General features: G+C 39.0%; 1 protein-coding gene across 1 annotated transcript in view; it reads left to right on the forward strand.

Moving 5' to 3' along the window:
* The window catches only part of RPGR (retinitis pigmentosa GTPase regulator), a 73400-nt gene extending 51020 nt beyond the window's left edge, over positions 1-22380 (forward strand). The window contains exon 18 of the mRNA XM_079122818.1: positions 21438-22380. Within this exon, the coding sequence (XP_078978944.1) occupies positions 21438-21626 (189 nt within the window). The 3' untranslated portion in view covers positions 21627-22380. The remainder of the gene's footprint in view (positions 1-21437) is intronic.
* Positions 22381-24849: the final 2469 nt, after the last annotated feature.

Genomic DNA, 24849 nt, shown 5'->3' on the forward strand with positions numbered 1-24849 from the left:
GTTTCCAAATAAGAGCACTTTCTGAATTAAATTTTGGGGATTAGGACTTCAGCAGATCTTTTGGGGGTGGGATGCAATTCAACCCATAATAGTGTTTCAGTTTGAGAACTCCTGGTCACACAAAATAACCCTCTGTTGTTTATAGCTTAAATGGTTTCAATTCTTACTATTGCTTTCCTAAAATGCAGAACCTCTTGCTAAATCCTGAGTCTTTAATGATATGTCTAATAGAGATACACTGTGTTGTTGAAACTTGCATTTAATGTGTCACCAGTTACACCAATCAAAGCAGGAATTGTAGTGGAGTCACCTTTATTGGGATTCCAGACACAGTGAGCAAGTATTGAAAGTTAAATGATTAGCAAATAAATTGACATAGTTAGGGTTTTAGAGTTTGGATGGGAATTTGTTTCTTAGAAATTTGTGCACCACACTTTTAAGGTTAAAGTATTTCTTTAAAGCATTCACCATATGGTTCATTACAGTACAGTTTTACCCATAGGCTATTATAAATCCATAGAGGGAAAACAAAGTCTTTCCATGAGCAGAAGAGGCTCTGTCTCTTCCAACTGAAGCAGTGAACACCATCAAAAAGCATCTAGAAAGGGAAAGTTTGTCCAGCTAGTTTTATAATCATCAGGGCTGGCAATGAAAATGAAAGCCCAAGTTCTTGTTAGACCTCTGCCCATAGGAGAATAGCCTGGCAATAGAATTAGAGACAAGGCTCACGATAATTATTTTGGGACAGAGCCAGATTGATTTCCTTTATTATGCTTATCAACTTAAGAGTTTTTCTGCTCACTTTGATTTTGTGAGGCTATGAAAGTTGAAAATATTTCCATATTTAAAAGTCCCTTTTGCCAGGGTACATGGCTTAAAGATTTTTCATGTTGAGAGTTGGGGGAATATAGTGAAGCTGTTTCTGCTGGAAGAAGCTGCAATAAAGTTGAGACAACAGGAGGCTCAATTCTTTTAAAAGCTTTGAGTATATTTTTAGGCAGACTTTAAAATGTGCTTTACTTTCTTAAAAATAAAGAATAACCATGTACAAACAGAAACAACATGTATCCCATTTGTTTACAATAAAAAAATAAAAATAAAAATAAAGAATAAGAAATTGGCAGACTGGGGATATAGCTTAGTGAGAGAGTGCTTGCCTGGTATGTGCAAGGCCCTGGGTTGAATCCCCAGGACTGAAAATAAATAAATAATAAATCAATAAGTGACAAGTTCCTGGCCAGCCTTAGCAACTTAGCAAGACCCTGACTCAAAGAATAAAAAGGACTGGGGATGTAGCTCAATGGTCAAGCACCTCTGGGTTCAATCACTATTTACCGCCCCCCCCCCCAGAAAGAATAATAAGTGGAAAAGAGATATCAGGTGGAACAATCTTCATCTCAGAAATGAGGATATTTTATTGAACACAAAATGTGTTTCAGGGTCACATGATTAAATTATTTTTAGGGGCTAGGCAGGTAAGCATTTTGGAGTTACTGCCCTATTCTAGCTGGTAATTGCTATTTCCCAATACTAGGTTCAGATTGCTAGACCTTCAGCTATTTCAAAAAGAAACTGAAAATCTGTATTTTTATGTGGATAACTCATCCACCTGTGTGTGTGTGTGTGTGTGTGTGTGTGTGTGTGTGAACTTAGAGCCGCACCATAACTACAGTCCAAATTTGGCCAGCCAAGTTGTAACCTCTTTTTAAACAAAGTACATCATTTTGGCAAGAGAAATTAGTTTACAAGGAAAGCATATTGAAATAATTAGGTCCTGGATTTATCTCAGTCGTAATCTTCCCTAAGATCTCAGATTTTAAGCAAATGAGAGTTAAAGAATTAACTAGAAAAGTGATATTCTCCCAAGGTAATTTAAATTTTTGTGGCATACAAATCCATACTAAACCTTCTTAGAAGTGTGGGGAGCTGGGGAAATACTTTTTCTGCTGGAAAAAGCTGCCATAAATAGACAGCAGACTAACAGGCTTTTGATATGCGGTCAACAACTATGACCAATGACTACTTTGGCATATTATTACTTACACTACTAATGAAAAACATCAGGAAACATTATCCTAACCCTAAAATAATTTACAAAAAATACAGCAGGAAAACTTACCTGAACAGGGCAAGCTACATTCCCATATAGTTTCAACGGCTTCCATTTTCATGTGGTATGGATAATTTGTTTATTACAATAGATGAAATGTCTGGGGGTGGGCAGGTTTGGGTGGGTTTACTGGGGATCGAACCCACGGGTGCTCTACCACTGAGCTACATCTCCAGTCCTTTTTATTTTATTTATTTATTTATTTTTTGAGACAGGGTCTTGCTAAATTGCAGAAGCCAGCCTCAAACTTGCAATCCTGCATCAGCCTGCCAAATTGCTGGGATTAGGGCAGGTGCCAACATGCCCAGTTTAGATGAGATATTTGGAGGCTGGGGGTTACCAGAGATTGAACTCAGGCACTCAACCACTGAGCCACATCCCCAGGCCTATTTTGTATTTTATTTAGAGATAGGGTCTCACTGAGTCACTTAGTGCCTCACTTTTGCTGAGGCTGACTTTGAACTCTCTTATCTTCCTATCTCAGCCTCCCAAGCCAATGGGATTAAAGGCATGTGCCACCGCACCTGGCAGATGAGATATTTTTAGTAGCAGTTGACTAGAAAGCTCTCTAACTTTAAGGAATGTGTAAGTGATAAGATATTTTACTTAAGAAAAATTTTATATGTTTCAGTGGTAAAAATCTACCCCAAAGTACACAATTTTTTTGATACTCTAGAAAACCTTTTGATATTTCTCAGAAGCAATTTTTCCACCTAATTTGTTGAGAACTTGTAAAAATAGTAGTACACTACTTTTAAAGATTTTACAGAATTTTTTCCTGTGGCCTGAAGGTTATTACAACAGAAAAAATTTCTATTATATTCTTAGTTTACAGTTACTTAAAAATCATTGAAATTCCATGCATAGGGATGGTTGATTTCGTATTTATAGGTAACGTATTTTCCAACTTGCCATCACATTTATATTGATTTGTTATTATAATATTTAATTCACTGCATATAGTAATTTAAAATTATGAAAATTATATAAAAGTTTAAATCAATTTGAGAAAACTTTAAGCATCAAATGGATGTGTAAGTTGATTTCCTCAGTAATTATTAGATAATGTAATATTTTAGAAATTAAAGCTAGAGCTGGGTGTGGTGGCACACATGTGTATTCCTAGCAACTCAGGAGGCTGAGACAGGAGGATCACAAGTTCAAAGCCAACCTCAGCAACTTAGTGAAGGCCTAAACAATTTAGTGAGACCTTGTCTCTAAATAAAAAATAAGAAGGACTAGGGATGTGACTCAGTGCTAAAGCACCTCTGGGTTCAATCCCCAGTTCCAAAAATAAAAAATAAACAAAAGAAGAAGACAAGATATTAAAGCTAGAAAATTTACTCTATGAAACACATTTATTAAAATTGATCCATTGTGGGGCTGGGGTTGTAGCTCAGTGCTTGCCTTGCACATGTGAGGCACTGGGTTGGGTCCTCAGCACCACATAAAAATAAATAAAATAAAGGTATTGTGTCCATCTACAACTAAAAGGAACTTTTTTAATTGATTCATTGTGGTTATTTAAAACTTTTTTACTCTGAAATATTTCAAATGTACAGAAAAATAAGAAAATTAATGTAAGAAATATCCGTAGAGATTTGTCATTTACACTTTGCTGTGTTTGCTTCCTATTTTAGCTAGATATCCTGACATTCCACCTAAATACATCAGGGAAGCAGTTCTAAAAATGACATTTTGTATTTTTTTGTATATAACCACAATGTTAGTACTTTGTCTAACAAAGTGAATTATTTTCTGATGTCAGGTACTCCCCAATCTCATATTCAAGTTTCCTTTCTTCTCAAGTCTTTTATAAGCTAGTTATAAGCTAGTTAATTTAAACTGGGAATCAGTAAAAATCCATGAATTGCATTAGGTTGTTATGGTTTTTAAGTCTCTTTTAATCTAGAAGCATTTCCTCCCACATGTTTTTTCCATGGCACTGACCTTTTACAAACAGGAACAATTGTCTAATAAAATATAATTGTATGCATTTAAAAGCAAGTCTCTAGTCTTCTGGTAATTCCTAATAAGTTGCTGAGACCAGCTTACCACTAGTAACAGAAAAGTTAAGACAAAAGTATATAGCTTTAAAAAGCATTTGTGAGTATCAGAGTGCTACCAAGACAGTAAAGAATTGTGGGACTAAAATTTGGTATAGGAAGGAAGCCCAAATGGATGTGCCTGGTACCTGAGACTGCTTTCCAACAAGAGCTGTTAATTGCTTCTAATATTTTAATATTTTCAAGGAATTCATATAAAAGTGAAGATTTTAGTAGAAAAAATGAAGCTAAAAAAATTCTAGAAGTATAAGCAATGAAATTAAGACATCCATATATGGATATACTAATAGATTAATAGAAAGAATGAATAAAGAAAACAAGGCCCTCACCAGAATGGTCACCTGATCTTGAACTTTCCAGTCTCCAGAACCATAAGCCAAAATATAATTTGGCAGGGTGGTGGTGGGGTAGTAGTGGGGATTGAACACAAAGGCATTTCACCTCTAAGCTACATCCCAAGCCCCCCTTTTTAAATGTTGAGATGGGGCTTTGCTAAATTGTCCAGGCTGACCTTGAACTTGCAATCCTCCTACCTCCACTTCTGGAGTAGTTGGAATTACACAGGTGTACCACTGTACCTTATTTCCAAATTAGAATTCTATATCCAGAGGAACATTGTTTCAGAAATGTGGATAGAAATTTTTAAGACAATAGATGATATTTGTCACTAGCAGGTTCATACTAAATTAATATGTTTCTGGTCCCCTAAGACAGGGAGATTTTCCCCTTCCCCACCCTAGAAGACATTTGACAATATCTAGAGACATTTTTTGTTGTCACACGAGGAGGGAAAGGAGATTGCTGCTGCTGGTGGGGGGAGTGGTTGAGGCTGGCAGTGCTACTAAACACCCTACAATGCACAAGGCAGCCCCCCAAAACAGAAGAATTCTCCATTCCAAAGTGTTAATGATTTTTTTGTTTTGACGTTAAAACAAAGACTGTCCTGGAGAAAGGAAAACTTAGGTTTACACAAAAAGTATGTAAATTTTTCTAGCAGCTCTATTCACAATCCACAACACCTAGAAAGAACCCACATATCCTTCAATGGTGAATGGAAAGCAAAGCACAGTAGGTCTGTGTAATAGAATTTTTCTGAGCATTAAAAAGACAATTGCCTGGGCACAGTGGCGCACACCTCTAATCCCAGCAGCTCCAGGAGGCTGAGGTAGGAGGAGGCAAGTTCAAAACCAACCTCAGCAACTTAGCGAGACCCTAAGCAACTTAGTGAGACCCTGACTCTAAATAAAAAAAGAAAAAGGGCTGGGGATGTGGCTCAGTGGTTAAGTGCTCCTAGGTTCAATCATCACTACCAAAAAAAAAAAAAAAAAGATATAAATTGTTGATATGGACAAAATTTTGAATGAGTCTCAAAAGTATTATGCTAAGTGAAAGAAACCAGTCTGAACAGCTTATTTACTATATGATTCCATTCATATGGCGTTATCAAAAACACAAAACAGCAATAATGGGAGACAGATCAGGGTTTTAAGGTTTCAAGGGGTAAAGGGTGGGGAGGAGGGTATGACTTCAAAGGGATGGCATGAGACAGTATTTTGGAGTGATGGAACTGCTCCGTATCCTCATTTGGGTGGTGTTGCATGAAATTATAAATTTCATAGACCTGTACACCAAAAGGTCAGTTTTATTACATCTTAATTTTTAAAATACAATGAAAATACCCCTTAAAATAGCTCAATTTATGTAGTGAAATATATAGTTGATGTGCAAAACAGCCAATACTATGCAGAGTTTCAAAACGTGATCACTGAATATCATACCTATCATAAAATATAGTTTATAATGTAATATTAAAAACTCAATTTAGTAAAATAAATTATATGGGTACTAAACAATGAGGTCTGACAGTATAGCTTGATATAAAGATAAAATTTGGGTTATCTTACCATAGCGATTCTTAGCCAAAGGTACATTTAAAACAAGTTTTTCAAATATGAGTGCCTATGATTTACCTGGTTTTGATTCACTAGGTCAAGCCTAGTCATTTGGGGAATATGTCTATTAAAATAGCTTCCTATATAATTCTGATACAACAATGTAAGTGGACAATAACTGATATGAACTTCCAAATTACTATAAACCTTCAGAATATTATTTCTCACACACAAGCTTCTAGTAAAAAGTAAAATTTCTATGTTATTTTCTCTGAAAGGGTTGCATTAATGTGGCCCACTTAAGTGGTGTAACAAAGACATTCCAAATCTGAGTCATTCAGCATGATGAATGTTCATGTGTTAATCCACCAAGGGTGAACAGGTGGTCTCGCTCCACCCAGTCATTCAGGGACCTTGACTTCTGTCATCTAGTGACTTTGGCATTCTCTTTGAGCCTTGACATTCTGTGGGCCTGAAATGGCACATATAACTCCTGCCCACATTCCATTGGCATTCAGTGACATGAGTCCAACATGCTGTGAGGGATATTGGAAAATGTAGGCTAATTGTGAGCCCAGTAAGGGAAAAAAGTTGCCTTAACATTCTTACTCTCTGTGCCAATCAAGAGCAATTCCGTGTGTTTTCACATTTAACTGAATGAAGGAGTATGGAATATTTATTTTATACTCTTTTAAATTCATTTTGTAAAAGACAAACAGCATAAAACAGTCAAGTTTCCAAAGAGTCCTCTTCCTTAATCTTGAGATCTCTTTCTGGAGGATGGCTATGAATTTTAGTCCTGCTCTGATGGACTCTTGGGGAGGTGGTCATGATTGTTTACAGTGCACCTTTCACAAGATACTTCTTTATCATGGTAGACATCCTAAAACCTGATTTTCAAACTTGACCATGTGTCCTTCTCACAGGAAATTCATTTATACTGTGGCTCTTGTCTGAACTGAGTCCAGTCTATTCCTATCAAGATAGAAACTCTCAGCTGAGGGTGGTGGTGCACACCTGTCATCCCAGTGGCTCAGGAGGCTGAGGCAGAAGGATAGCAAGTTCAAGGCCAGCCTCAGCAACTTAGTGAGGCCCTAAGCAACTCAGTGAGACCCTGTCCCTAAATAAAATTTAAAGTAGTGCTGGGGATGTGGCTCAGTGTTGAGTGCCCCTGGGTTCAATCCTCAGTACCAAAAAAAAAAAAAAAAAAAAAAAATTGGAAACTTGTTAGGTGAACTTTAACCAGTAAAAATGTTAGGGTCAGGTATGTGGTCAGGAGAGGCACAGAGGAGGCAGCACAGCAAAACATAATAGTGTGTCACAGATTCCCCAGAGAAGAGGACAGTACACTTTGTGGGCTCAGTGGAAAAGGGGGAGCCATCTAACCACATGTGCTCAACCAGCAGTAGGGAGCAAGAGAGAGAGACAGGGAGACCTGTGGACTCAAGCCTTTACTTGGGGTCAAGGGCATTAGCCAAGCAGCTTTCCCACAGAGTTCTAATTCAGTGAGTGTAGGTCAAGCAGGCGTAAGTTCTGTGGAGTCCCGTTACTGAGAGGTGGTCACGATAGCATATGTGCAGTCCATTTAGGATGTGGGGTCAGTGGAACGAGTCGAGTAAGTTGCATCTAGCTGTCCCATGCATAAGTGGTTGACAGGAGGTGATCGTATAAGCAGATATCTAGGTTGATTACCTTGAAGAACTGGGACCAAGCAGAGAGCTGGAAACAAGCAGAGAACTTCATCAAAGGTGACTGAGCCCTGCCCCTGACTTGAGAAAGTCCAACTTATATTCAAAGTGGGTACTGAGACAATGTAACATCATAACAACTCACTACCCTAATGGTCCTAAGATTAGAAAAATACGTAAAAGAGCTTAACTGAGTCCCAAATTCCATTTTACCAATATAAATATACTCGAGCTTCATACAGGATTAACACAATTTTCCCTTTTCATTCCCAAGTCTCCTACTTGTGACCTCCAAGAACCCAGAATCTGCTTTTCCTGTGTCTCCAAGGTCTGGTGTCAAAACTATAACTCTCTTACAGAGATCTTTTGGGTTTCAAAGTCCTCCAGCCCCATTCTTACTTCTGATCATAAGAACCCATTGATGTTACTTCCAGCTGTTTTCCTTGTACTCCAGTGGAGGATTTTGCCCTGTAGGTTTTGTCTGTCAGTTTTGTTCTTCTGTAGAATATCCAATGAATATTCGAACAGATGTGTTTCCTCCCTTCCCACCTCCCACACTGATTCTTTGGTTTTTGTGGTAGTGGTGGCAATAGCATTGGTAGTATGTGTGGGAAGAGGTGAGAAGAGAAGGAAACAATAATGGAAATTGTCTTGCTCTACTGAGACTGGCATTTATCCACATTTTCTTAGGTGGGCCTAAACATAACAAATGGAATAATCAATGCATTCTGTCAATTCCTTATGTCTTTAACAGACCATATTTGCATTGATTATAAAACAAGTTTTATGTCTGTATTCCAGGAAGAAAATAGAATGGGAGGAAAGCAAAAAAAACCCCACCAACTGAGTCACCTCTCTCAAACAACTTTCCCAAAAGTTGCATACACCACTTCCACCAAATCCTGTTGGCCAGAACTTTATTACATTCCTACAGCAAGGGAATCCAGAAAATGAGGTCTTTTATTCTTAGAAGAAATAAAACGACCTAAAAATCAGGACTCTTTTCCTTTCTTTCTTTCTCCCTGCCTTTTCTGATCACGTGTCAAACCCGAGACCTCGCGCATGCCCTCTACCACTGAGCTACATCCCTAGGCTCTTCCTGGCTCTATTATTAAACAGAAGTCTTGGTTGCACAGATCCTTCTGTTTAAAATGTCCACATTGATTTAGCTAAATTTGAACCCGTATAGCCAGAGAGAGGGGGAAATACGGATAATATTTTTCCTTATGATCCCACCTAGAGAAAAGGGGGCTGATTTAATTCTTTGGTGAACCATGGCATGCAATTTACAACCGTCAGGTGCTACAAAGAGCCCCACCCACTACCCTAAGGACCTTGGAAAGAACCCAGGCATGAGACTTAATAAATAGAACTCTCTTATTTTATTTATTTATTTATTTTTTGGTACTGGGTATTCAACCCAGGGACACTACATTCCCAGCTCTTTTTATTTTGAAAGAGGGTCTTACTAAGTTGCTGAGTTTGTCCTCAAACTTGTGATCCTCCTGCTTCAGCCTCCTGAATCACTGGGATTGTAGGCATGTGCCCTAGCACTGGGCATTCTATGATTTTTTTTTATATATCATTGAAGTCCTCTATTCTTTTCAATGAAGGAAATTGGAAAGTCCTAGCTATACCTATGTTAGAAAAAGGAGATGATTCTTTTATAAACTTCCTTAACCAATTTGGTCTTGCCCAATCATGGCTCTGCATGCCTACCCCCAGAAAGGCACAGAATATTTTAAAGGGACAAAATACAGTCAACAAAATTGACTGTGGAAATCTACTGAATACAAACTCTGATTGGAAACAGCCTCTCACGCAAACATATGTGTGCATGCACACACCAGTACAGAAAATTATCTGTGTGTGAAAATTATCATGAGAACCAGAATTGAGTCTGATATTCAATAAGAAGTCTTCACCAATCATACAGGGAAGATTTTAAACGAATTTTTTTTAACTAGACAGATTTTCTCTCTCATTATGAGCAAATGTAAATACAATCATTTTCTAGATCAGAAATCCTGTGTCACTGACACATTTAAATACATAAAAGTGGGCAAATGGCACATATAAAGATGTGAAAGTGGGTAGAGGTACAAAGGCACCTCCTTGAGCTCTCAGCTTCCCCCACCCCCATTATCAGTGCCCTGGCCGGGTGGAACACAGATATACACAATCCACAATCTCTTGACAGAGGGGACCTCTCGGGACAGGGCCATTGTGGGTTACTTGGACTCACCCTCTGACTGGGCCATCATCCCTGGGAAAAGCTTCATCAACATCATGTCAGCTGAGGTTGGGATTCTGGTTGGCAAAGACTAGTCAAGTTTTTTTCACAATTCTCTGACAACTGGGGGCCAGAAATATTCTGTGACCCAGGATTCACTAATGCAGGATGGGGACTTTACCATGGATCTTGGTATCAAAAACACAGGCAGAGCCCCGATCTTCAATGTTACTGTCACCATGACTATCAAGATGTTAGTCCTGCTGATGGGCAGAGAAGGTTGGGTGTCTGTGATGGTTTGATCAAGATATGAGACTGGGCACAGTGACTCATGCCTATAATCCCAGTGATTTGGGAGGCTGAGGCAGGAGGATCACAAGTTCCAGGCCAGCCTGGGAAACTTAGAGAGACCCTTTCTCAAAGTGAAAAATAAAAAGGACTGGGGATGTAGCTCAGTGGTAAAGCACCACTGGGTTCAATCCCCAGTACCAAAAGAAAAATGTTATGAAATAACCTCCTCCCGCTTTGGTATGCTCATTACTGACCTCATCTCTCTCTGTCCTCCTCCACTTCCCACAGTTCCGTACATCCTTACTATATACACCCATAGGCTATTTTTATTTGTGGGGTCATTCCCACAAGTCCTTTATTCCTGCCCAAACTACATGGGTGGGGGACCAGGGTTGGATGGACAGATACAGCCCCATCACCATACCTCTCCACTCTGAGTTTGGAAAACTTTTAAATAGTATTTTTCTGAATAAAGAGATTATACTAACAAAAATTAAAGTGGTAATTCATGTCAATGAGGTGAATATTATCAGATGCTTTCTTAAATGAGAAGTATTTAGCAAGAGAGATGGCAGACTTAGTTTTGCCCATTCTTGACACTAGAATCTTGCCTACAACCACTAGGCAGAGAACCCCATTCAGGTTATCTAGCTGTCATGGCACATGGAGGAAGTATTTCACCCAGAACTTCATGAAGATCACCTAGAAATTTACTGAGAATCATAAATATATATAGATAGATAGATAGATAGATGTATAGAGAGAGACATGGACACATATATATTATAAATTAAAGCATAGTTATGAAATTTATATTAACATTCTATAAGCATGTATCTACCACACACAGTTCTAAGTACTTTCCCTTTGTAAATTCATTTAATCTTCACAATGACCCTATGGGGAAAGTTTCAGTATCCTCATTTTCAGATGTAGAAATGAGTCACAGAGAACATGAGTAACTTGTGTAAGAATACACAGCTTGTAAATTTATTTCTGATTTTATAAAACCTGTTTCCTTAGCCCCTACACTTTCAATTGTGTATAGCACTGTAATTTATTTCCTACATTATTTTCCATTTTTTTCCTACAAAGAATTGATGAATTTCCTCAGCTCAGGTGTGGCTAAAAGAATTATCTTCATTTTGATCCTTTCTTTTTTTATGTATTTAATTTTACTTTTCTTGTGGTACTGGCAATTAAACCCAAGGGTACTCTACCACTGAGCATCATCCTCAGCCCTTTTAAATTTATTTTGAGACATGTTCTTGCTAAGTTGCCCAGGATAACCTCAAAACTTGCCACCCTTTTGCCTCAGCCTCCTAAGTTGCTGGGATTCCAGGTGTGCACCACCATGCCTGGCTTTTTTGGTTCTTTCTTGATTTACTTTGTGTTGCTTACATTTTTCTGGTAAGTTCACTTTGTTGCCATTTGTATTGGGATTTATTAAGTTAGGCCATATATGGTGGCTTTGTATGTCAACTTAGCTAACCTGCAATGGTGTTTTGCAGAATTTCTTTCCCCATGTGGTTCTTTCTGATGGTAGGCCACTTGAGAATTTAGAAGGTAAAGGTGAAATAGTAGCCATTATTCTCTGAAGGTCAGTGTCAAGTTGTACCATTTACTGCCCACTTGTACTAGTGCAGTGGGATAGGTCGCCAAGAGACCAAGGAAGACAACCAGAGATGGGATATGACATATGGGATTTATTGACACATGCTGATAGGGGAGGTCCATTGGTGATAGGCTGGACAGATGCTTCATCAGATAGTCCAGTGTTGATGGGCTGGACAAATATACCTGTACTGTATGCTGTCCTCTGGCATACAGCCAGAGGGGTAGCACCTCTTACCCCTCTCCATGCTTTGTCCAGGCAAGGTTGCCTGGACTAGCCCTTCCCTTTCTGTGGTGCTCTTGTCCACACCATTTACCACAAGGAGAAGAGATTTCTGGATTACAGAAGCAGCATCAGTTTAGCTTGCTTTGTCTGTTGCATGGTGAGTAGCTGTCTTGGGGCATGTGCAAGAAAGAAGCTTTCTACAGATAACATGAACTTGCCTTAGTTCCTAGCATACGTGAGAGAAAGTCAGTGTCCTTCTAATTTATCTGCATATTCCTGACCTGGGCCTGCTCTCCTTGTTCCCTTGACTTGGCCAGGTACTTGGAAATGAAAGGTGTGTTCAGGGACATGGTGTCTTTTTTCCTCTTTTTCTTTAAGGATGGTGCAAAAGTGCCAGACAATTCTGCAGGGTGTACATGCTGCTGCTGATATGCTGTCCTGCTTTGTTGACATGGGATGGCAGCTGCTCCCACATATTCCTCAGCAACTTCCTTTAACTTCTTTGAGTTCTTTTCTTTTTTCATACCAGGGATTGAACCCAGGGGTGTTTAATCAGTGAGTCACATCCCCAGCCTGTTTTTATATTTTATTTCGAGACAGGGTCTCACTGAGTTGTTTAGGGCCTCACTAAGTTTCTGAGGCTGGCTTTGAACTCGTGATCCTCCTGCCTCAGCCTCCTGAGCCACTGGAATTACAGGCATGCGCCACTGCGCCTGGCAACTTATTTGAGTTCTGAGCCAGATGTATATGCAGCTCCATGCAAAAGATGCCAGCATCCATGGGTCATCCACATCACTGAAGCTGGAGATGGGAGGAATAGATGGTTTCCAGTTTATCTTTGTGGGTTCCAGCTTGTCTTGCTTTCTCCCATGACATGTCCAACTTTTCTTTCTGACTGCTGGCCCTGCTATCTGTGGTGATGTCAGGCTCATCACCATAGCAGTGACAATAACTTGCTATACAGTTCTTTGCCAGCTTCCCCACCTACCTAAGATCTAATCCTTATCATAATTCTAAATTCCAGCCTGGTGTGGTGGCCCATGCCTATAGTCCCAGCAGCTCAGGAGGCTGAGGCAGGAGGATCACAAGTTCAAAGCCAGCCTCAGCCACTTAGTGAGGCCTTAAGCAACTTAGTGAGACCCTGACTCTAAATAAAATATTTTAAAAAGGACTGGGATTGTAGCTCAGTGATTAAGTGCCCCTAGGTTCAATTCTCAATATAAAAAAATAATTCTACATTTCATATCACTTACAGGGGTTCTGCTTTCCTAATTGAACCCTGCTTAACAAATTAATTCATATTATGATAAATTATCCTCTAAAACAGTGGCTTAACACAACAAAATGTATATGAAATTCAGGACATGAGGCCAACATGGGTCAACAAGGAGGACATCTGGGGTTGCTCCACATAGTCACTCAGTGACACAGGCTGATGGAGATGCTGACATCTTGACGCTTGGGCTTCATGATTGCTGAGACATGGAAAGAGAGGGATTAGAGGGCTCTGAAATGCTTTGGCTTGAAAATGACAAATGTTACTTCTCCAAGCCCTTTGGCCACATGACCCAATGTAGAAATGTAGAGAAACACATGGACATTCAATGACCAGTAAATGTCTCTGCCACTTTTCACACTTCTGTTCATCAAATATCCCTCTGCTTCCATTTCCCCTGTAGTGGATGCTTTTGGTGTTCCATTTGATCCCTTTCATCAGGCAGGTGCACACATATCCCAGTTACTGTGAATGTTTGTCAATGGCTCACAGCTATTTCCCCTTCCAGAAAGTTGCCTTTGGCCATAGAGAAACTTCCATGAACAGAAGGTGATGCCTGTGTCCGTGGAGGTGGACCTCAGTGAATGACTGAAGGACACAGGTTCTAAAGGTCATCTCTTGCCTCAAGGTGAAACTAATTCTATTGCTCCAGAATTAGTCCACATATCAAAATGAAGTTATTCTATATCTAATACCACATTTTTCTTGTATTTTCCTCCTTCTCTATGTTCCTTTCCTAAATTCCTTTGTCTAGAGAAAACGCCCCCAATAAATCACTTGAATAAGAATCTAAGATTGTACTTCTAGGAAACCTGATCCGAAACATTACCACATATAAAACACCATCAGCCTTTCCCTAACAAATATCACCTCAATTCCCATGTATTAATGAATCTAGCTCATAATTCTGCACCTTTGGCTGATGCATGGAAGTCTCCACATCAGGACCCATCCTGGTTCTCCTTGGTCTCGAAGCCTAATGAAAAGGACAAATTGTCTGGCCTTTTCAAACTTCCTCACACACCTAACATATAGTGGTGGAAATAAACACTTCCATTTAGAATGGTAAAGGAGAGAGTCACAGCAGCTACTAAATATGGCGCTTCCAAAACCCTGTTCTGCAGATGGGTGGATGCACCTACCTTAAAAGCAGAGGACATTCTGAATCAGTCTCCAATTTTCCCTCATGGAGGAACTACTATCCACTGATCTTTGTGATCATTCAATCTGCCCTATGGAAGTTCTTCCTTTTCTATTCTGCTCCTTTAGTAGGTACTGAAGGACATGCCCTCCTTGAATCTATATAGCTTTCTCTGTTGTCCTTAGAAAACTGGGAACCCACAGATAGTTTAATTATTTCACTGATAAATAAAGATTACACATCCTAATGGATGGTTTTAATTCTTAAATAATCAAATGTTGACTATATTTTCTCTTGTATATTTTGCCCAGACTTGTGGCTACTCTAGCAGTACAAGTGTCTTAAAAATTTGTTAAGACTTTCCAGGCACAGTAGTGCACACCTGTAATCCCAGCCACTCAGGAGGCTGAGACAGGAAGATTGCAAGCTCTAGGCCAGCCTGGGCAACTTAAGGATACCCTTTCTCAAAATAAAATTTTAAGGACTGGGTGTGGTTCAGTGATAAAGCACTTTTTTTTTTTTTTTTGGTACTGGGGATTGAACCCAGGTGCACTAGACCCCTGGGCCACATACACATCATTTTTTGTTTTATTTAGAGACAGGGTCTTGCTGAGTTTCTTGAGGGCTTGCTAGTTGCTGAGGCTGGTTTTGAACTTGTGATCCTTCCGCCTCATCTTCCCAAGCTCCTGGGATTACAGGCATGCACCATCACACCCAACAGTATAGCACTTTTCTAGCCTGTATGAGGCCCTGGGTTCAATCCCCAGTACTACAAAAAAAGGAAAAAATTCTCTACTAGAATTTGTTAAAGGGCTGAATATGTAACTCAGTGGTAGAGCACTTGGTTACCATACATAAGGCCCTGGGTTCAATCCCCAGTATCAGAAAAAAATTATTAGATTTATCAATGAAGGAATGGATAAACAAAATGTGGTATATACATATAATGGAATATTATTCATATGTAAAAGGGAATGAAGTAGTGGCACATGCTACAATGTGGATGAACCTCAAAAACATTATTCTGTAACAAGTCAAATTCAAGAATTCTAAGATGGTATGATTCTTCTTACATGCACAATAGGCAAAAACAGAGAGACAGAAAGTAGATCCATGGTTTTGAGGATTGGGACAAGAGAAAGAAAGGAAGTGACTTCTTCCTTTCCTACATACTTTCCTAATTGGTATGGTGTTTCTTTTTGAGGTGATAAAATGGTTCTGCAATTAGTGGTATTGTACAGTTTTGTGAATATACTGAAAACCACTGAATTATACACATTAAAAGGGAACTTACTAAAAGGTGTGACTTTCTTTTTTCCCCTGTAATACTAGGGGATAGAACCCATGGCCTTGAGCATGCTGTGCAAGCCATCTACCCCTAAGCTTCATCCCCAACCCTGAACTTCTTAATACATGATTTCAGTCAATTCCATGTAGTGGCAACATCCATAGTCTTGGGGGAATATAGTTAACAGATCTGGTGCACATATTGCTACTTTGTTACTCCTGTTCTTTCTCTTTCTTGATTTCATGGCAAGGGAGTCTACAAGAAACAGAGAAAGACAATCTTAATCACATTTTTCCCTGAGTAATTTTATGCACAGAGAAATTAGTAAAAGCCACTAATTTAATTTGAGCTTTATAGTACTTTTTAAAAAGAGCTTTACTGAGGTGTAACTGAAATATAATATATGCAAGTATTTAAAGTGCACAGTTAGAGAAGTTTTGACACCATCACCATACTTAATATGATGAACATATATGTCACTCCCAAAAGTTTACTTATACCCCTTTGTATTCTTCTTTTCCACCCTCTCATCCCCTACCCCAGGCAATCACTAAAAGATTTTCTTACTATAGATTAGTTTGCAACTTCTAGAATTTATACTAATGGAATCATACAATATATACTAATTTTTGTTTTATTTCATTCACTCAGCTTTATTTCAAGTGAAATGGCTGTATCGTATGGTGAGTGGGTAGTTAATTTTTTAAAGAAACTGCCTAAATCTTTTGAATGTCCCATTTGACATTCCTGCCAGCTAGGTAGGAGAATTTTAGATTCTCCATATTTTCCCTAATGCTTAGTATATATGCTCATTCTTTTAAATTTTAACCATTCTAAATAAGAATATATATATCTATTGATATTTCATTATGGTTTTAATTTTAATTTCCCTAATGATGTTGAACATTGTGTCTGCTCTTATTTACCATACACATATTACTTTGTTGATATATCTATGCGAAATTTTGAAGCGTTAAAGCCAGGCATGGTGACACATGTCTGTAATCCCAAAAACTCAGAAGGCCGAGGCAGGAGGATCACAAGTTCAAGGCCAGCCCGGGCAATTTAATAAGGCCCTAAGCAACTTAGCAAGACCCTGTCTTAAAATAAAAAAGAAAAAGAAAAAGAATTGGGGATATAGTTCAATGTTAAGTCATTCCTGGGTTCAATCCCAAGTACAAAAAGAATGGGGGGTTATTATCTTATGATTGGCTTTAGTAGTTCTTTATATATACTAGGTAAGTAATTGAAAATATTTCTCTCATCTGTGGCTCATCTTTTAATTCTCCTAGCACTACCTTACAAAGAGCAAAAGTTTTCCATTTTGATGAAGTCTACTTAACACTATTTTTTTTCTTTTGTGTACTATGCTTTTGGTGTCATATCTGGGAATCTTTTCCCAGACCAAGGTCACATAAATTTTCTCTTCTGTTTTCTTCTAAATATGGATCAAAGTTCTTTTTCTATTGGCATATGGCTGCTTAATTGTTATAGTATGATTAGTTGAAAAGACTAGCGTTATTCCACTGCATTGCATTTACATCTTTGTCAGGAATCAATTGCTGTTATTTAGTCCCCAGTACCACAAATAAATAAATAAATAAATAAATAGAAACAGAAAGAAAAGAAACAAAGGAAGAAAAAGCAAAAGGAAAGAGAAAAAATGAAATCAATTGATTTTAAATGCATGAATCTACTTCTGGAGTTTCTGTTCTGTTTCACTGTTCTGTTGATCTACCTTTGTGCCAACACCATGCTATTAATTTATGTAGCTTTTAATGAATCTTGAAGCCACAGAGTGTTATTCCTCCAAATTTTCAAAGTCATTTTTCTGCTTTAGGTCCTTTACAGTCCCATATTCATTTTAGAATCAGTCTGTTAATTTCCACCAAAAACAAAGCCAACTGATAGTTTTATTTGTATTGAGTTGAACATATAAATCAGTTTTGGGAAAACTGGCATTTTTAAAATATTGAGCATTCTGATCAACAAACTTGAATTTCTTTCAACCATATATTATTGCTTTTATTATACAGATCTTGCACATCTTTAGCCAAATTTATCCATAAATCCTCCATATATTTAATGCTGTTGCAAAGAGTATTATTTTTAATTTCAATTTCCAGTTGTGTGGATAGTACAGAGAACTGGCTTATTCATTCTAACCACTTTTTTGTAGATTCCAGTGGATTTCCTACACAATCATGCCATCTTTGAATAGTCTGTTTTACTTTTTTCTTCTCAATCCAAATACATTTTGTTTCCTTTTCTTGCTTGATTTCACTGTCTAGAACTTCCAGTACAACATTGCGTAGAAGTGGCAAGAGTTGGACTTGGAACGTAGTTTTGTGGAAGAGCACTTGCCTAACATGTGCAAAACCCTGAGTTTAATCCCCAGTACTTCCCCAAAAAAAGCATTTAGGGAAGAGTGGCAAGAGTAGACATCCTGGTCTTAAAAGGAAATTATCCCATCTTCACCATTATGATATTAACTGAAGTTCTTCTGGAATATTCTTTTTCAGGTTCAGGAAGTTTCCTTCTAGTCTTAGTTTGCTGGAAATTTTTTCCAGAAATAGATGTCAAATTAAAGATTTTCTTTTTTGATCTTTGTTCTAGTCAGCCTTTTCACTGCTGTGACTAAAAGACCCAACCAGAACATTTGTAGGGGAGGAAGAGTTTATTAGAGGGTACATGGTTTCAGAGGTCTTAGTCCATAGAAGACTGGCTCCATTCCTCAGGGCTTCAGGTGAGGCAGAACATCATGACAGAAGAGTGTGACAGAGGGAAGCAGCTCACATAATGATCAGGAAGCAAAGGGAGGGTTCTCGACTTGCCACATACAAATATATACCCCAAAGCCATGCTGCCAGTGACCCACCTTCTCCTGCCACACCTCACCTACCTCTAGTTACCAGTCAATTAATCCCATCAGGGATTAATTCACTGATTGGGTTAAGACCCTGACAACTCAATCATTTATCCTCTGAACTTTCTGGCATTGTCTCACATGTGAGATTTTGGGGGACATCTCACATCCAAACCATAACAATCTGTTAATGTGGTAAATTATACTGGTTGGATTTTGAATGCTAAATCTAGTTTATATTCCTAAGGTAAAGTCCACTTGGTCATGATGTATTACACTTTTATATCATGTATCATTTGATTCAATTTAAAGAACTTTTACATCTGTTTTCATGAGGGGAACTGGCCATAGTTTTTATAATACCTTTATTTTATTTGTTTTTATGTGGTGCTGAGGATCAAACCCAGTGCCTCACACATGGTAGGCAAGTGCTCTACCACTGAGCCACAACCCCAGCCCATAGTTTTCTTTTTTATAATGTCTTTGTCTGTTTTGCTGTCAAGAATCACACTGGCCTCTTAGAATGAGTAGGGACGTGTTCTTTCCTCTTCAGTTTTCTCTAAGAGTTCATGAGAATTGGTGTGAATTCTGCTTTAAATAGTAGGCAGAATTTATGAATGAAGACAACTGGGCCCAGAGTTTTCTTTGTGGAAAGGCTCTTAAACCTAGGAATGAAGCATCACATTTTGCACAGTCAGAACCAGCCACATGGTTGCACCTAACCACAAGACTAGGAATTGTAAAGGAGCACATCAATATTTGGTGGTCAATAAATGTGTGTCTTAGGGTCTTTTGGAAAAATGTATAGAAAATTGAAATCCTGCGATGCAGCAACTATATAATTAGGCTGGGTTGTTCTCTCCAACACTGCAAAAAGGCCATTCCAAATCATGCTACATGAAATAAGCCAACCCCCAAAAACGAAAGGCTGAATGTTTTCTCTGATAAGTGGATGCTGATCCATAGTGGGGGGTGGGTAGAGAAGAATGAAGGAACTTTGGATTATGCAGAGAGGGGAGTGAGGGGAGGGGTCAGGCAGTGGGGATGGGAAGGATGGTAAAATGAGATGGACATTATTACCCTATATACATGTACAAAAATTTTTTTGAAAAAATTAAAAAGGTCATTCCTTTTATCATACAACTCTGAAAATTCAATCTCATTCTCTGTGCTGTGACTCTTCTCTGCTCAGTAGAAAGCCAGTTTTCTCCTCCTATGGCTTCTGCTCCAGATTTGTAAAGGAGGGGTTCTTATCCAAGTTAGGCTTTGGCAGGAAAAAATAATTTCTAGATTGGATCCAAGATGGAAAGGGTTCCTCAGTCTTATGGAAACACAAATACCATGAGTCTTCCTGTCTTCCACTATAAATATTCCAGTGTCTGCAGCAGCTTCTTCTGGCTGCAGAACTGTTTAAATATTTTATGTCTGCTGATATTTGAGCTACAAAAAACCACAGAAGTTTGAATTTTATTAATATTTTCATGTTATCAACATTTATTTACTAGGCATGTTAAATAAGTTATTTGTTCATTAATGAAGAACTTACTGGAACTCATATTCCTCAGAGTACATGCCAAGATGCTACAACAGAGGCCCACTATTCAATGGCTGATTCAAGATATATGTTTTTCTTTCAGATCACAGTACAGAAATGTGATGTTCAAGGCTAGTAAAGTCATTCTGTGAGCCTCAATAAGGGGCTTCCATTTCATGGTTCAAGATGGCTGACCAGTTCTCATCCTCTCCCAGCCAGTATTGAAGGGAGAACATATGATCTTTCCATAGCAGAGGAACAATTTGAAAATAGCATATATTACTACTTCTTTCTTCCAGTGACCAGAATTTAGTATCATAGCCACATCAAATTTCAAATAAAGGTGAAATATCATCCTTAGCTTATATTTCAAGTGCCTAACTAAAACTCGAGACTTATATTACTAAATAAAGGGAAATTGGATATTAGGGAAAAGTGAGTAGGATTTTTGGAGTACACAATGTTGACAGGAAGGCAGAAGAAAAAGGTTCGGATACAAGCAAGAGAAAGGCTGCTTTGTAAGGGGTTGGGGCAGAGGATTGAAAAATAGGCTTTATAGAAACAGATGGCACTATTGAGGATTTTAAAAATACAACCATTTCATCATTTCTGCTGTCACTGATTGTATATTCAAGGTCTAAATGGTCAAGAAAAGGTACCTACCTTACACTGTATTGAGAAACTTAAGGAAGAATTGGACAGTTGCTACCTCTTGAAAATTGTTGGCCTTTAATAGTTGGAGGGGAAGCCATTTGACTTCCCATACTACCAGATGTTTCACAATAGGGACAGGTAGCTCCCCAGAGAAAAATAGGGGACCACTTGTGAGGGATTCTGGGTTATGACAAAACACATATCTACTATATCAGTCACTTAAAATATCTGCCAGAATATTGTTTCTATCATTTGCTACAAAACCAAAAATGATTAGAACTACTAAGTCACCATAGTACCCCATATGCTGCCAAGACCAAGGTTTTACTCACACTTTCTTTATGACTTTTTTTTGTCCCAATGCCTTTTCCATCCATTCTCTGTATGTTTTCCAAAGCTGATGATCTTAGCTGGGCTGCTTTGGATGCAAGTAAGAGAAACACATAACTCAACTGATGCACAGGAGGGACATTTATTACCACCTTTATAAAGGAGTCCAGAACTCCAAGTATGCACTGGATACCACATATATGGCCTCTGCTTCTGTTTCTCTTGCAGGTCTCTTCATTCTTTTCTTCTCTGTATGTTGGCTCCAATTTCAGCCTGGTTGTAAAATGGCCACCTCATTCCACACATTGCATTCATATTGAAGGAACATCAATGGGAAAGGAGAGGCTTTTTCAAGTCCGTATGATTCTTTTAAGAATATGGCAGACACTGCACTGTACTGCCTATATCCCTCTTTAAGACTGAAGGACTTATTCTTCTAGCTTCTACGAGTGTTTCCTGCAAAGAGCCTGAGCTCTCAGCCCCTTTGGAAATACCCTTTGCTGAAGACTCCTGCCTTGTCTAAGTTCCCGTTCCCTACCAGGGAGTAGCCAATATCCAGCAACAGTTTTCCACAAGCATATAAAAAAGACCTGTTTCCTCACCCCAACTCAATACAACTGCACAGAGCCATCTTCAGAGTTTCTCGTTGGGTCATCTGAGGCCTTACGGAAACTACATCACAGGGAACTTGCCCCTCGGCCCCTCCTGCTGCCTTCATTTTCCTCCCATAAGTGTCCTTCATGAACTTCTGGCATGCTCATCACCATCCCACGATCTGCTTTTCAGGGAACCTGGTCATCAATGAGAAGTGAAGAAAGCTTTCACAAGTCTTCCCTCACATCTCAGTGTCCTGCTGTGCCACATGTGCACCCTAAGTGGATTTCTGGTAGTGGAAACAGGACCTCAGACTAACAGCAAGTAGGATTTGTCCCTAGAGTTGGGAGTGGGGTTAAATTCCCCCAACTCTTATGGAGCAGGGGTGGAAATGGGACAAATTTGGGGCTCTGCCAAGCAATGAAGAAGCAGGCAGTGGATATTGGGTTGATACCCAGCAAGGTCGGAGGCATCAACTTTCTGCCTCTAGATTGCCTTTCTTCTTACTCTTTGGACCCACTGTCATAGTGTCTTCCTTAGAGTCTGCCTTTTTTGTGTAACTTTTATGCCTTAAAAAAAAAAACCCTCAAAGGGCGAGGTGTGGTGGTGCATTCCTGTAATCCCAGTGGCTCAGGAGACTGAGGCAGGAGGATCACGAGTTCAAAGCCAGCCTCAGCAACTTAGCGAGGCCCTGAGCAACTTAGCAAGACCCTGTCTCTAAATAAAATATTACAAAGGGCTGGGGATGTGGCTCAGTGGTTAAGCAGCCCTGGGTACAATTCCTGGTATTAAAAAACAAAACAAAACAACAACAACAAAACCCCACAGAACTTCAGAGGATGCCCTCAGATCATATTATAGATAATTTCAATCTTCTCATTTTACTTTCTTCTTGCACCAACCCACCCAGAGAAAAAACATGCTCACCAGTCACAGGGCTTGCTGCTTGCCCCTACAGAAGGGACCCCAGAAAAGTAGGGAGGAGAAGGGTACTCCAGATGGAATAGTGCAAATCAGGCCATCCAGATGCATGTGCTTTTGACAACCCCAGGAGGCCACATTGCATTGTCCTAGACAGTCACTCACCTGTAAGTTCTAGGTTCTAGGATCAAGTAGATTTTAGATTGTTCTGTAAATACTCAGGTAATTTGGCTCCAATTTTCCTTTCCAGTGACCTTTCCACAATTCCCCACCTGACTGTTCTATTTCATCTTATTGCATTGCACATGCCCAATTTCATGTTTCTGGTCACATTGCTGTTTCTTTTTCTTTTTTCTTTCTTTCTTTCTTTTTTTTTTTTTTTTTTTTTTCGGTACTAGGGATTGAACCCAGGGGAACTATACCACTGAGCCACATCTCCATCCCCTGCCCTTTTCTTAAATTTTGAAACAGGATCTCCCTAAATTGCTGAGGGTGTCAATAAGTTGCCTACACTGGCCTCAAACTTCAGATCCTTCTGCCTCAGCCTCTCAAGTAGCTAGGATTACAGGTGTGTGCCACCACACACAGTCAGCTGTTTCCATTTTTCAAAATCTGCCTTAAGCCTTACCCCTTCCATAATGGTTTTCTTGACTCCTCCAGCCCACTTTGACTTCTCTTCTACTTTACTACTTTTAATGTCCCCCACCAGATCCTAGGCATTCAATAAGGCCCTCACATCAAGATATAAGCTAAAGATATTTCTGTATGTCTTCCCAGCCTTTTCCCTAATCACCTTTTGGTAGAATCAAGTGATTCCTAGACGTGACAGTACTACAAGTTAATTGAAACAAAAATACAGAGGCTTAATCAGTTCAACAACATGTAGCTGGATATGGTGGTCCACACCTATAATCCCAACTATTGGGGAGGCTGGGGCAGGAGGACCACAAGTTTGAGGTCAGCCTCAGCAAGTTAGCAAGGTCCTAAGCAACTTAGACCCTGCATCTAAATAAATAAATAAATAAATAGGACTGAGGATGTGGCTTGGTGGTTAAGCACCCCTGGGTTCAGTCCCTAGTACCAAGAAAAAAAGAGAAAGAGAGAAAGACCATTCAACAGACAAAAAAGAAAATTCTAACGAGATGTAGATGCTTGTGTCAAGATTGTTCATTCACCAACTAAGCAGCTGAACCTTTAAGATTTGAATAAGTGTTTTATTAATTTTTCACCAAATATTAAACTTAGTTATCTTAGTTCATCCAGGCTGCTATAAAAAAAAAAAAAAACAAAAAGAACTAAGTAGTGTATGAACAACAGACATTTATCTCTCACAGTTCTGGAGCCTGGAAAGTCCAAGATTAAGGTGCCAGCAGATCTGGTGTGTAGTGAAGGCTTACTTTATGATTTCTAAGTAGTGCCTACTCACTGCATCCCTATATGGTGGAAGAGGCAATCAAGCTCTCTTGGGCTTCTTTTATGAGGTCTCTAGTCTTATTCTTGAAAGCCCTACTCTGATGATGTAAATTATCTCTCCAAGGCCTCATCTCTTAATGTCAATATGTTAGGTGCTAGGATTTCAATATATGAATAGTGGAGGAACTCAGACATTCAGACCATAGCAACAGGGAATGTGGAATCCTTAAATACCAATGGTCTTTGGTAAGTTCTGGAAATATTCTACATGTGAGTAACTAGAGTGCAGAAACCCTGTGGTGTAATTCTTGATATTCCCAAAGTGACTTTGCACAGGACCAACAAACATTTGATGAACTAATGTTAAATCATCATTTAATAATAATAATATTGTTATTATTATTATTATTATTATTTGGTACCAGGGGTTGAACCCAAGGGCATTTAACCACTGAGCCATATCCCCAGCCCTTTTTATGTTTTATTATGAGACAGAGTCTCACTAAGTTGCTTAGGGTCTCACTAGGTTGCTGAGACTGGTTTTGAACTTGCAATCCTCCTGCCTCAGCCTCCCAAGCCGCTGGGATTACAGGTGTGCACCACCACCCTGACATCATTTATTATTTTTACTGTGAAATATCACCTCAAATAAGCATTAAGAGATTATACAGTGCTGGGGCTGTAGCTCAGTGTCAGAGTGCTTGTCTAGCAT

Source organism: Sciurus vulgaris (assembly GCF_902686455.1).
Source record: "Sciurus vulgaris genome assembly, chromosome: X".
Classification (NCBI taxonomy): domain Eukaryota; kingdom Metazoa; phylum Chordata; class Mammalia; order Rodentia; family Sciuridae; genus Sciurus; species Sciurus vulgaris.